General features: G+C 45.0%; 1 protein-coding gene and 1 pseudogene across 3 annotated transcripts in view; one reads left to right on the top strand and one right to left on the bottom strand.

Annotated features, from left to right (window-relative positions):
• The window catches only part of MRPS6 (mitochondrial ribosomal protein S6), a 38,965-nt gene that overhangs the window by 19,742 nt on the left and 6,625 nt on the right, over nucleotides 1-12,598 (top strand). The window contains exon 3 of one of the 2 annotated variants that reach the window (XR_001002683.1): nucleotides 1,548-1,687. Coding sequence is in view for 1 of the 2 variants with exons in the window: in XM_011950038.1 (XP_011805428.1) it covers nucleotides 1,590-1,687 (98 nt within the window). In the remaining variant the exon portion in view is untranslated. Of the gene's footprint in view, nucleotides 1-781; nucleotides 1,688-12,598 lie in introns of those variants that run through there. The other variant, XM_011950038.1, reaches the window with a different exon arrangement.
• LOC105517505 lies at nucleotides 11,549-12,241 on the bottom strand (annotated as a pseudogene). Its single transcript, XR_001002682.1, has one exon. The product of XR_001002682.1 is annotated as a 40S ribosomal protein S5 pseudogene (transcript).

Here is a 12,598-nt window from a genome sequence, read left to right as displayed (position 1 = left end):
ACCTTGGCAGCCTGCTTTCTGGCCCCATCTTGCTAAATGCCCGTGTAGCTACCACACTGCGGCTTTTTCTTGATCGCTGTCCTCTACCCCGTTGTCATTCTGGACAAGGCAGTCTCCCGATTTTCCTTGTCCTGTTTGACGATATGTTTTCTATTTGCTTCTCTGACTTTGAGTCGTCTTGTTAGCCCCTAAATGTTTGTGCTCTGCAAGGTTCCAGTGGTGATCTCCTTTCCTCTCCCCCTCCACCCTTTCTAATGATCTCACCTCCTTCTTGGGCTTCAGAGAGCCATCTGTGCAGGTGACTGTGAAATCTGTATTTCTCATCCACCTGCTTTGAGCTTAAGATTTACATCTGGAGAGGTCAACCTAGTGGAGCCATGGCATCTGAGACTCAGTGTGTCCTAAACCAGATTCATCTCTTACTGTCCTCACCAGCTTCTCCAGCTCTGCTTTTAGCTGTAATGACAGTTCCACTCTCCCAGCCACCAGATTGTGGTGCTCTTCTTTGCCACATCTTGCCTTCGTTCTCCACATTGCATTCGTTGCAGTTTTCAGGCTTATCCTTATAAAATATCTTTTCTTCCAAAAATTCCTTGTGTATACATATGCATAGAGAGATATCTGGAAAGAAATTCACCAGAAAGTTTAATTCACCATCCAGTCTATCTCTTGGTGATGGGATTCTATATTGTTCAAGCTTTGTTTTTTTGTTTTGTTTTTTTTAATATAACAGGCCTTAATTACTCACAGACTTGTGCCCAGCATATATCCAGTCTGTCTTCTCAGCACTCCCTTGCCCTGAACCCCATCACTGGGGCTCAGTTGCTGGTTCATTCATTCTTTGTACCTCTGGTCATCATTTTTCAGGCGCCTTTCAGGGAAAGTTTTTTCCTTAGTGAAACCCTTCTCCCAGCTGAATGTTTCTTCCTTCCGTGAACCCTCTGGTCTCCATGCTATTTCCTGTGTTCTGCCCTCTGCTCTCCATACATGTGTATTTTGTGATCTGTCCTTTATTAGATTGTAAGCTCCATGAGGGCAGAGATTGGGTCTTAATCATCCTTTCCCCCTTTTGGTTACAATCTCCCAATTTTTCTTTGGGAGACAACACCTTTTCCCCTGGCTACAGTTTTGGTGGGATGGGCAGTTCAAGTGTCCTGCCAACAAGATGCTCTTCTCCTGGAATTTGAATTTTGAGTCATGGGATACAAGGACTGACAGTGATTGGCACTGATTCAGCCTGGCCGAGGTGCTCTGAAGAAGCCACTCATTAGTTCCTGCCTCCCAGATCCCTGGAGCTGCCCTGGTCCCTGAACTCTCCGAAGCCTGGTTCTTCAGATATTCCTTCGTATCTGTGAGCTATCTCATATCCTTACAATAAATTCTCTCTGTTTTATTTTAAATTAACCAAAACTAGCTTCTGTTGCTTTTACCCAACGATCCCTACCAGTAGAGCTGTTATGATTGGAACTGAGCAGACTTAATTATTCTAGCTCTTATATTAATTGTGATTTTTTTTTTCTTTTCTTTAAAAACACAAACAAAAACAGCCAGAGACTGCTGCTGCTTTGAAACGTACGATAGAGGCCCTGATGGACCGAGGAGCAATAGTGAGAGACTTGGAAAACCTGGGTGAAAAAGCGCTTCCTTATAGGATGTCTGCCCACAATCAGCAGCACAACAGAGGCGGGTAAGTTTCTTCATGAAGTGCTTGGAAAACGTTTTTGATAGGCTCAGCAAAGAGTACTGTTCAGTTACTATTAGAAGTTCTTAAAATTTCACATTCAGACCCCCATTGCGCCTGCGTGTCCTTTGTGCACACACTCTAGCAGTGTTGTGTTGCAGATGGGATGCGATATGCTGGCCCTTCATGGAGTATGATCTGAGTTCAAAACTAGGCCCTCCTAGGAGCAGAGGACTTACCAAGTCTCGCTTGTGGAACCTTTTCCTATTAACCTTAGCACTGTTTTCCCTGACATTTCTTTAACTTTTGCCTTTAAAATACTTCAGTGAACAGTGCTGTCCACATACGTTAGTGTATCCTTTTTAAACATATGGGTTGCAGATGACAGAATGTGCTGCTTTTGACTAACGTATGTAACCCAAGCCTAATCCACAAGAGAAAAATGGTTATACCTACTCCAGGTATTCACAGTTTGGAATTTTGTCTCCTACTGTGTACAGCAACTTCCTCAAATACATGTCAGAGATTTGATTCTGTAGTAATAACTATCTTTGTAGAAGTTCTTTGAGAACAATTTGTAGAATAGATTTGAATCTTCTCATGTTGTAGGATTTCCTAGGAGTGGGTGTTAGAGAAGATGGGAGTCAGGTTCTAGTGCAATAGGAAAAGTCCAAGAGTAGAAGAGTCAGCTCCCTCTGGCGCTCAGCAACTCTGTGGCCTTGAGGAGGTCACCTAGTTTCTCTGTTTCTGGCTTCTTTGGGCACAGAACTGAGGTAATGGGTCTCCCATATGCATTGCCACAAGGACCCACCAAGACAGTCTCTGCAGATGTGCTCTTTAGTCACGTGAATCTAGCTGTCTTGTGCAGGTATAGTACGGGTGATAGGGCCTGAATGGAGTCGCGTCTCACGTGGAGGCTTTCTTACTGCATTTAAACCTTCTGCTGTGCTGCAGATTTCATCTTTTGATTGCTTCACCTTGTTTTGTGCTAGTGTTCAGCTTCTTGAGAACACCTCTGAAGAGAATGCCTGAGGCGTTGCTAGGCAACAGGAAATGCACAGTGGCTAGGCTTCTTCCACAATCATAATAACAATGAGGGATGGAGAGCATGTGTGTCTGTCTGTCTGTTTCTTTTAAACTTAATCACAAATGGGTGTGGTTTTAATAGCACTTATGGATCTTTTTGCCTTTTTTGTTTAAAGAGGAGCATATAAAATCTGTCCACAGTTGTTGGATGGAAGGCAGTGAATGGAGAGAGAAGTCAGTTTCTTCACTCAGTGTGGTACTTCCAGGGGTTTCTGCCCTTTTTTCAAGTAGAGGATTTGACTTTGTTGAGAGCTGGCATGACTAGCGTCCCAGGATCTCCACTAACACGTAGTCTGGGTAATGCTGACGTCACTTGTCTGAGGACCAGGCTCAGGAACCGCTGTGTTCACTCAGTTCATTTTCAGACCTCTATGTGCAATGGTGCGGGTTGGGGTGTGTAGCCGTTTCTCTTTATGGGTGAAATAAATTCAGGTCCTGGAAGAGCCCGCTGGGACCAAGCCAGAACTGCTGAGAACACTAGCCCTACTTCTGGGTTCCCCCCCGGCAAAGGTGCATGTGTCTTGCTGAGGAATACGTTGCAGTCGCTTAGTTCATTGACATTTAAAGATTTTATTTCCGGTTATTTTACTTTCAGACTCCTCAGCAAAGGAGAAGCAGTGTTCTGTATTACATATGTGTATTATATATAGACACAGAAAGGTGGTGCCCAGCTGCAGTGGGGGAGGTTCATGCTTAAAAGCCTATTTTCTGGGATAAATCAGTGTCTGGTATTTATTTGTTTAAGGTAATGTTTTTTAAAGTGTGGTCTCTGAAACACTAATTTTATAGAGATGCTCCATCAAAAAGCGAAGTAGGGTGTGTGTGATCAATTAGATGTGGGAAGCCTTACATGATCTAATTCCTTCTAGAGATTCATAGTGCACGTTGGCACATAAATGATGAGAAGCCCTTCAGTAAGATCCGTTCATTTATTCACTGTGTTTGATTATGCTACCTTTTATTTCTATAATACTCATGAATATTCTCCACAGTGACTTTTGGGAAATGAGGATATGAGAGGCAAATGTAGTTTGGAGTTACCTGGATAAAGATTTGGAATTGGGTGGTATGTTTACATGTCTGCAGTGTGGAGCTTAAGGTTAGTCTGATATTCTCTTGGCTTCAGGCAGTGACCCCATAATCACTGACCATGTCAGTACCAGGCATTTTGTTCATTTGGCAAATCCTTTATGTGCATTAATCCATAGCCACAGAAAGTGTTAGAAACATGTAGTAAGTGGATTATGTACTGGGAGGCTCGCTTTTCTGAAGTGGTTGAGAAAGAAACAGTGGTCTTACTGGTTACATGTTTAGCATTCAAAGTTTTGACTCTTTTTGAGCAGCCCTGGAGACCATGACACGTATCTGAAATTACGGCAAGAATCTGATTTGAATCCTGACGGTGGTGTGTGAGAGCCAGCTTTTGGCTGGCTAATGGAGTGAGCCTAGATGTTTCTGAGAATCCACATTCTATCATGGTACAGTTGGTATCTGTGTTTGTTGCTTTTACGTTTTGTGGGGAGAAATGGTATGTCCTAGTGGTGTCCACAGGTCTCAGGTGGATTCTCATGATTGTCGTGGTTCCTGGTCTCAAGGAGTTTTCAGTCTCATCAGAGAGTTGGCTGCATAATGCTAACCTAGGCACCAGCTGATGGAGTGTGTGTGAAAGTGCCCAGCACAGCAGGGAGTAAAGCTAGGACTGGGGCTGGCGGGTGGGCATCTCTGTTCCAATGACTTCACTGTATATTGGGCAATTGCCTCTACTGTTCTCCCATGCCCAGTCCCCGCTCCCCCCACAAATAAACCCCCTTATCACATACATGCCCTGTAGGCTGGAAGACAAGAGTAGGTAAGGGAGAACCTGTGGCTTTAGGGTTATCTGGGAAATCTGGCCAGAGGAGGAGGGAGGGTATACTTTAGAAATGGTACCTGATGTTTATTATTATATTAAGACTATTCCCAGTTTATGCCGAAAATAAAAATATAGTCATTATATTTCAAATATTAATTTGGTCAGACTCCACTTTAGAAACAGGTTATGTTCCAGAAATTTGTAAGTCTGTTGTTTATAACTGAGAACTTATTTTCCCGGTGGAACAACTTGATGGTTAAGTTCCCAGACTAGTCCACAGAAATTTTCTTAATTCATAATCTCTGAAGGTCAGTAGAACAGGAGGAGTCGTTTGTGTTCAGCTGAGGACCATTTTAAACTTGTTTTTGAAAATGCAATTCAAGGTTCCCCCGGCAGCAGAATGGGGCCTGGTTTGGATCACCCTTATCAGGGATTGGGACAATATCTCAGGCCTCTAACTTATTAACACTAAATAAACCATTGGCGCACGACCTGGAACTGGGCGGCTCAGAGGCCTGGGAGTCACTCCGGCTCTGGATTTGCTGGGGTCTCTTTGGGGCCTCCGAGGTTACCTCCCCTTTGTGTCTGCACATGCTCACCCTGACACCCTCAGCTGCTCTGCGGGACAGACAAGGTGTTGGTGTGGAAAATTCTTACTGTATTCCTGGGTGTCTGAAAGGCAAAGATGTCATTTGTGCTAGAAGGGAGCAGTGGCAGGAGAGGCTCATTTAGACCCATGCTAAAAAGGGGCAGGTATCTTACTGAATCATAGTAACAGTCACCCTTTGCCAGAACCACGTCACTCACTCCAGGGCTGCGCGGAGCTTGCGGTTCTCTTTCCACTAGATGGGGCTGAGCTGAGACTGAGAGGAAACTATACAAGAAAGTGCGGTCCGTATTTCAGCGTTGGGCTTGTGTGCTTTGTAAAAGGATGCCTCTGCTCTGTTTCTACCAGGTCTGATTTTACAGCAGTGAGATTCGGCTGGCTTCCAAATGCCTGTGTAGAAGAACTCTAAAGTAGAAGGTGTTTTTCTTGCCTGTTTTGCCCCTTCTTTGCCTGTTCTCATCTGCATTAACATTTGGAGAGGTGCTTATAGCAGGGATTTGCTGGCCTACATATAAGATGCCCTTCTATTTACGGGTAAGCAGAATGATAAAAATAACCAGCTCCATAGTGAATCAGTGGAATTTTACTGACTTGCTTCCCAAATGTGTCTGCAGCTTACTCGAAGAGCGCTGGCACCCTCTTTAGAGGAGATTGATTCTCCTCTATAGCTTTCCTGTTAGCTAACAGTTCCATGTTCTCGTGCTTGCTGCCAGCATTCTGACCCCGTTCTCGTGTGTAGGTACTCCACACCAGGTTTTCAGACAGGGCTGCTGTGGCCTTGGAGGTTTCTTTTTAGTGGCAGTGCCCCAAGATTTGTAAGGATTCTGCAGCAGGTTTAGTGTTAGTGGTTTTGAAAACATATGAGACCCAACAGATATAAAAAGAAATGGGGCTTTTCCATGCAGAGGGTTCCTCAGTTTGAAGGTGAATAATTCATTGCCTCAGTGAAGCCTGAATCCAACAAGGTTTAACTGAGATGGTCTAGGAACTGGCATTTAGACAAATCTGTTTCCTATCTTCAAAAAGGCTCAAGGATGCTTCAGGGCTGCAAAGCCCTTCCCTCCCCCTCCCCCGTCCCCGCACCCACCGTGAGCCACTGAGCGCTTCAGTGGAAATTTCCACTTGTCTGCTAGGGAGAAGGGGAGGGGTGAGAGAGACAAAGAATGTAACTCAAATTCAAGCAAGCTCTTTTTATGGAAAACTTGTAAATACAGGGTTAAGACGAAAGTGAATAAAGAAAATACAACCTTTACATTTAAGGGCACTATAAGAAAACACATTTTTTCCCCCTAAACAACTAGGGGAGTTGGGGAAGGGCTGGCAGCTCCGGGCAGTCTGCATGGGTGACTGAATGGTGGAGGGGCTAGGCCTCTCCAAGGGAGGGGCAGAAGGGACATGAGAGCTGCTAACTTACAATCATGCTGCTGTGAATGGAGTGTTTTTGATGGCATTGTTTTCCAGTATTGGGCACAGTCTGTCTTGGGGAAGCCATTTCCTCTAGTGTTTGCAGATCTCTAGAGGGTTTGAGCCATGTGGTACAGAGTTTTGGAGCATGTGAGTGTCTTAAGAAATACAAAGGGGGGCACATTATCACCTTGAAGATCACGTGGGCAAGTTCTACGTAGGAAGAAGTTCACTGTTGCTCCAGCTTCCGAACCTCTGGTGTCTGCAGTGAGAAATGCATTAGTGTACTGAACCTTTCTTGGTTCCTTCTCGGCTGGCGTCAGTCATCTCCTCACTTCCACTTCTGCAGAGTTAGTGTGCATTAAAGTTACATGCTTTTCTATAGAAAAGAGAGATGCTTTTGTGAAGCTGATATCAACTTTATAGAAGTGATTCTATAATTAGCGCCACATATGGGAAAACAAACCTTTAAAATGTAAACACTGCTTGGCTTTGTGTTCAAGGTGATGCTGGTGCTTGCATGGATTCTGGCTGCCTGGTATGTGGAACAGTGTCACTTGTGCCATGTAGCACATGGTTGAAGGTGCTGGGAGTGTGTAACGTAATTAGATTTTAGACTATTTTCCCAAAATGATCTGTCTATTTATTGATTCGGTCACCAGAAGTAGAAGTGGAAAATGGAAGACTAGCTATTTGAAGAGCTTTTGTTCAGTAAGAACGTCAGTTTTGGGGCATGTCTAGGCAGTTGCAGTGCAGTCAAATCCAAATGTTTGTACCTTGAATGAGGAGTTGATCGTGAGTCCACGTGCGTTAGGACTTCTGGTCTTGTGTTTTGATTCTGCCTAGTTTGGCTGGGGAAGAAGCAGACACTGATAGTTCATTGTGACTGCGGAGTCCTCTTGATTCTCTCTTTTCCCAGGGTCAGGAGGAAGTTGGGGCAGAGGGCTCTAACTCCCCTGGAGACACTGAGCCCCTTTTCTGGTCACCTTCCCTGGAACAGCAGCTCCTCTGGTTGTTAGAATGGTTTCTCCATGGCAGCCTTCATGAGGATGTAGGGAGCAGGTATCAAGGGAGTACCAAGGCCATTTTTTCAGCCTAACTTGCATTTTTGTAGGTCTCTTGTGGACTTGTGCTGTCATGAGAAAGGGATCCTCGCAGGCATCAAAAGCTGCCCAGCCCCACTACTACACACAGGTTGTTTCTAGGCCTTACTTTCTTCATGTGTAAAAATAGAAATGCGGGACTGTACTTAGTGTTGTCATAGCTGTAAAAAATCTCATTCTCAGTCCTTAGGTCATCTGTAGTTAGCAAAGCCCAACAGTGAGTTGGGTCCATAACCGCCATGTCATTGCCACAGTCTCCCACAGGACTGCTGTGGAAGCCGCTCTTACAGCCTCTCTGCCCAGCTGGGCTGCATATTCCAGGAGGATGAGACCATGTGTGCCTCATCCCTTTAGCCTCCTGAGGTTTGCTGTAGTAGATGCTCATTAACAAGTTAAGTTTGCCCAGATAAATAGGTAAGAAGAAAAGGATATATACTGGAAACAACCAGGAATGGGTCAAGGTCCTTCTTATATGGGAAAGCCATAATGACCATTTATCTGTGTACTTGGGTCACTGAAGCAGGCAGAGATTGTCTTTGTCATGGACTTCTGGTCAGTTGTCTTGTGGCCTGGGAGGGACAGCTTGGTTCCCTGGGAGAAGAGGTCGGGAGGGGGTTGGTAAGAGGTTCAACTTTGGAGAGTGGTGAATACAGTAAGGTCTGCCTGTCTCGGAGTCACTTCTCACCTTCGCTGTTTCAGTGGCATTTTTCTTTCTGTGGAAACTTCCACGGTGTAATAGGGAGCCGTGGGAGTGGAAGCAGTCTTTGCCCACATCAGCCCCGGGTGCAGATCAGCAGGACGACACGCATGAGATGCCGGTCACCAGCTGTGCATACCGGCTTGTGCTCATTTGGTTGGTTGCTGAAGGAGCGTTGTCAAGCCTGGTGGCAGGAAGTCAGAACAGTTAAGAGGGGGAAGGCAAGAGGGGTTTTGGTAGCAACAGGGAGCCTCCTGAAGCTAGGAAAGCCCAGTGTTAGGACTTCCAGGTCTTTATCTAGGATTTCTCTTTATCCTTGAGAATCCTCCATCGTGTGGGTACTAGGTAGCAGGAGATACAGTATACAGAGTAGGGAGCTGTGGGGTCTGGACTCTCACTTTGTGACCTGGGGCCTATCACTTCCCCTCTGGGCTTCAGTTTGCTCATGTGAAAGGTTTGGACTGCGTTGTCTTTATGGTCCTTTCCAGCACTTCCATTCTATGATTCTGTAACCCATTTGGTCCCAAAGCTATCTGTGGTTTCTTGTGTCCTGGAGTCAAAAGACCTGCTCTGTTTGAATTCTGGCAGTGACCACTTCATAGCTGAGTGACCTTGGGCTAATTACTTAACCTTTTTGAGTCTCTCTTCTTAACTACATTAAATTGTAAGACTCAAAGGAGGCAACGTGTAGGAAACCACTTTGAAGACTCCTAGAGGAGTATTGTTGCTGGGGAGAGGACTGTTGGACCCCAACCAACACTCGGCACCACTTTCTCTTCTTCCCTTTCCTCAATTGCCACACGGAGTGGAGCTGCCATTTCTCTTTCATCCTCTTCCTCAAAAGCTGTCTGAAAGCTGTGAAAGCACTTCGAAAATTAGAGTCTTATGAAAGACACTTCTTTGTTAAGTTTGGAAATATGAGGTTTCTGATATATCTGGCTTCCAGTTTCCATCCTTGGGTATTCGTTTTACCCTTATCACAAAATAGAATCCAAAAGCTTTGGGTGTATTTCTTAGGATTTTTGAGGGAGTGCTGAGTATACAGAGAACACTTCCAAGAGGGCTGGATGAGAACTGATTAGTGGGCAGTTGAGTTGGTTGTTGGCATCTGTAAACATACTTTCTCTTAGAACACGTTGAGACTCCTAGGCTAGCTCACAAGCCTCTAACCCTGTGAAGCAGTTGAATGGAAAATGGAAGAAAGCAGTGCTTGCTATGAACAATATCATAATAAGTAAGACCAAGACAGCCCCAGAGGTGCTATTTGAATAAGCTGAATACTTGACTTTAAGGAAGGGCAGGCTTAACCTGTGGACTCTCTGGAGGGAGGGACATGGAGCACTCGGCAGTGGTGGTGTCTGGGTTACTTGATGGCCAGAGCATGTCAGGCTCTTGCCTCTCTCCTGATGCATGGCATTTCAGCAGCACATTACTCTAAGCACAGGGCTTCAAGTGGAATGAAGCAAGAGAGGAAGCCTTCTAGGGAAACTGGACAAGGCCAAGGAAGAGGAGGGAGCTCAGAGAAAAACTACTTGTTATGGACTTCAGTGTGTGGTGGGAATGTTGGCAGACAGGGTGAGGTTATAACTTGTCTGTGGTAGATTGGAGGACATTTTGATGAATACTGAGTGAAAGAGCAAATGGATAAATGGGAAGGAAAAAAGTGTTGGGGTGAGAGTTCCCTATACTGCCCACCAGGTGGGCAGATAGAATTATTGCAGGGCAGGGGGAGTGACTGGCTAAAGGGCTGAGGGTTGCAAGGAGGAGGTGATTTGAGGTTGATCACACTATTTTAAGCTCTGTTCCAGAGCCTAACTCAAAGTAAGTAATCAATAATTAAATCTTGAATAAACAAGTAATTCATAAGTTGGGTCATTGCAACCCTATTACCTGCTTATATATGGAGTAGAAATAAGCAGGTGGAATTAAACCTTGGAAAATGTGGCCAGGATTATGTGTAGTTTTCAGAGTGAGCCCAAGTGGCAGTCTTGTCTGAGCAAATGGGCAAGTCACTGCTTCAAGAAGTTTGTGGGATAGTGGATTCGTTTGTACCATTTTTATTGTGTTGCTTAAGGAACTCTGGGAGTCTTCATCAGCTGTAATTGCTCCCTGTTGCCCCCATCCCACATCAGCTTATTCACCAAGTCCTGCCCGTTCAGCTTCTTAACTGCCATTTTTAAATCAACTGATTTATAGAGATAATTAGCATATAATAAACTGCATATATTTAAAGTGTATATTTAATAAGGTTTCACATATGTATACACCCACAAGTCACCACAGTCAAGATAATAAACATATTTGCCAACCGTAAAATTTCCTCCTCCCCCTTTGATTCCTCCCTCTACTTGTCCTTCATCCCAAGCAGCCACTGATCTGCTTTCTTTCACTGTAGATGTTTTTCAACTTTATGGTGGTGCGGAAGTGATGGCAGATGCAGTAGCAGCCGTACTGGAGTACCCAAACAACCATTCTGTTTTTCAGTCTCAGTAAATATTCCATAAAATTACATAAGCTATTCAACACTTAATGTAAAATACGGTTTGTGTTAGATGATTTTACACAACTGTAGGCTAATGTAAGTGTTCTGGGCATTTGGCTAAGTGATGTTAGGTTAGGTGTATTAAATGCGTTTTCAACATAAAATATTTTCAACTTATGATGGGTTTATCGAGATGCATGTATTTTAAGTTGAGGAACATCTTTTTTTTTTAGACTTACATAGATAGAATTGGATGGTATAGTCTCCTTTTACTCTAGTTTCTTTCACTCAGCGTGATTATTTTGAGATCAGTAGTGCGTATCAAGTTTACTCCTCTTCATTGCTGAGTAGTATGGCATAGTAGTGTGTGATGAATTTTTTTTTTTCCCCAGTTTGGGGTTGTTATAGGTACAGGTGCTGTGAACATTTGTGTACAAGTTGTTGTGTGGACACATGCTTTAATTTCTTTGGGGTAAATACCTAGGAGTGGAATGGCTAGATCATAATGGTAGGTGTACGTTTAGGAAAATGCCAAACTGTTTTTTCAAAATCGTTGTCATTTGCATTCCCACCAGCAATGTATATGAGAGCTGGTTTTCCTTTTCTTTCTTTCTTTTTTTTTTTTTTTTTGTGGTGGGGTGGGGCTACCCCAAAGGACAGACTGGTTTATTGGGCAGCAGCCAGGAAAATCAGCAGTTGGACTTGGCCACATGCTCCAGCTCATCCTTCTTCTTGATGGCATAGGAGTTGGAGGAGCCCTTGGTGGCACTGATGAGTTCATCTGCCAGGCACTCAGCAATGGTCTTGATCTTCTGGAAGGCAGCCTCACGAGTGCCTGTGCACAGCAACCAGGTGGCCTGATTCACACGGTGCAGTGGTGACACGTCCACAGCCTGTCATCTCATAGTCCCTGCTCACCCGATGCATGTGGAGTCCTCCTGGGGCCCACCATTGATGATGGCGTTCACCAGGGCATGCAGAGGGTTCTCGCCTGTGAGCAGGTGCATGAAATTGAAGGCATGCATGATGATGTGCACAGTCATGAGCTTCTTGTTGTTGTTGTGGCCACGAATCATCATGGAGTTAGTGAGGGGCTCCACAGTGGGGCACTGAGCTTTGCAGAAGCGTGTGGCAGCGTAAGGCCCTGCACTGTGAGGCAGGTACTTGGCATACTTCTCCTTCACTGCAATGTAATCCTGCAGGGAAATGTCACTGATCTGCACGTCATCATTTGTGCTGCATCATTGATCTGCACATCATCCACTTCCCAGAGAGCTTGGTGTCAGGGGTCTCTGCCACCACTGGTGCTGCTGTCTCCCACTCGGTCATCCTGAGGGCACAGCCCGCGTGTCTGTTGCTCGGTATGGACCTTGCGCCACCCTGGAGTGCCAGTTTGTTTGTTTGTTTGTTTGTTTGTTTTTTGAGACGGAATCTTGCTCTGCTGCCCAGGCTGGAGTGCAGTGGTGCGATCTCTACTTACTGCAACCTCTGCATCCCAGGTTCCAGCAATTCCCCTGCTTCAGCCTCCCAAGTAGCTGGAATTACAGGTGCCCACCACCATGCCTGGCTAATTTTTGTATTTTTAGTAGACATGGGGTTTCACCATGTTGGCCAGGCTGGTCTCGAACTCCTGACCTCAGGTGATCCACCCACCTCGGCCTCCCAAAGTGCTAGGATTACAGGCAT

This window comes from Colobus angolensis, unplaced genomic scaffold (genome assembly GCF_000951035.1).
Source record: "Colobus angolensis palliatus isolate OR3802 unplaced genomic scaffold, Cang.pa_1.0 Scaffold300, whole genome shotgun sequence".
Taxonomy (NCBI): domain Eukaryota; kingdom Metazoa; phylum Chordata; class Mammalia; order Primates; family Cercopithecidae; genus Colobus; species Colobus angolensis.
This window is presented reverse-complemented; position numbering and strand designations above follow the sequence as displayed.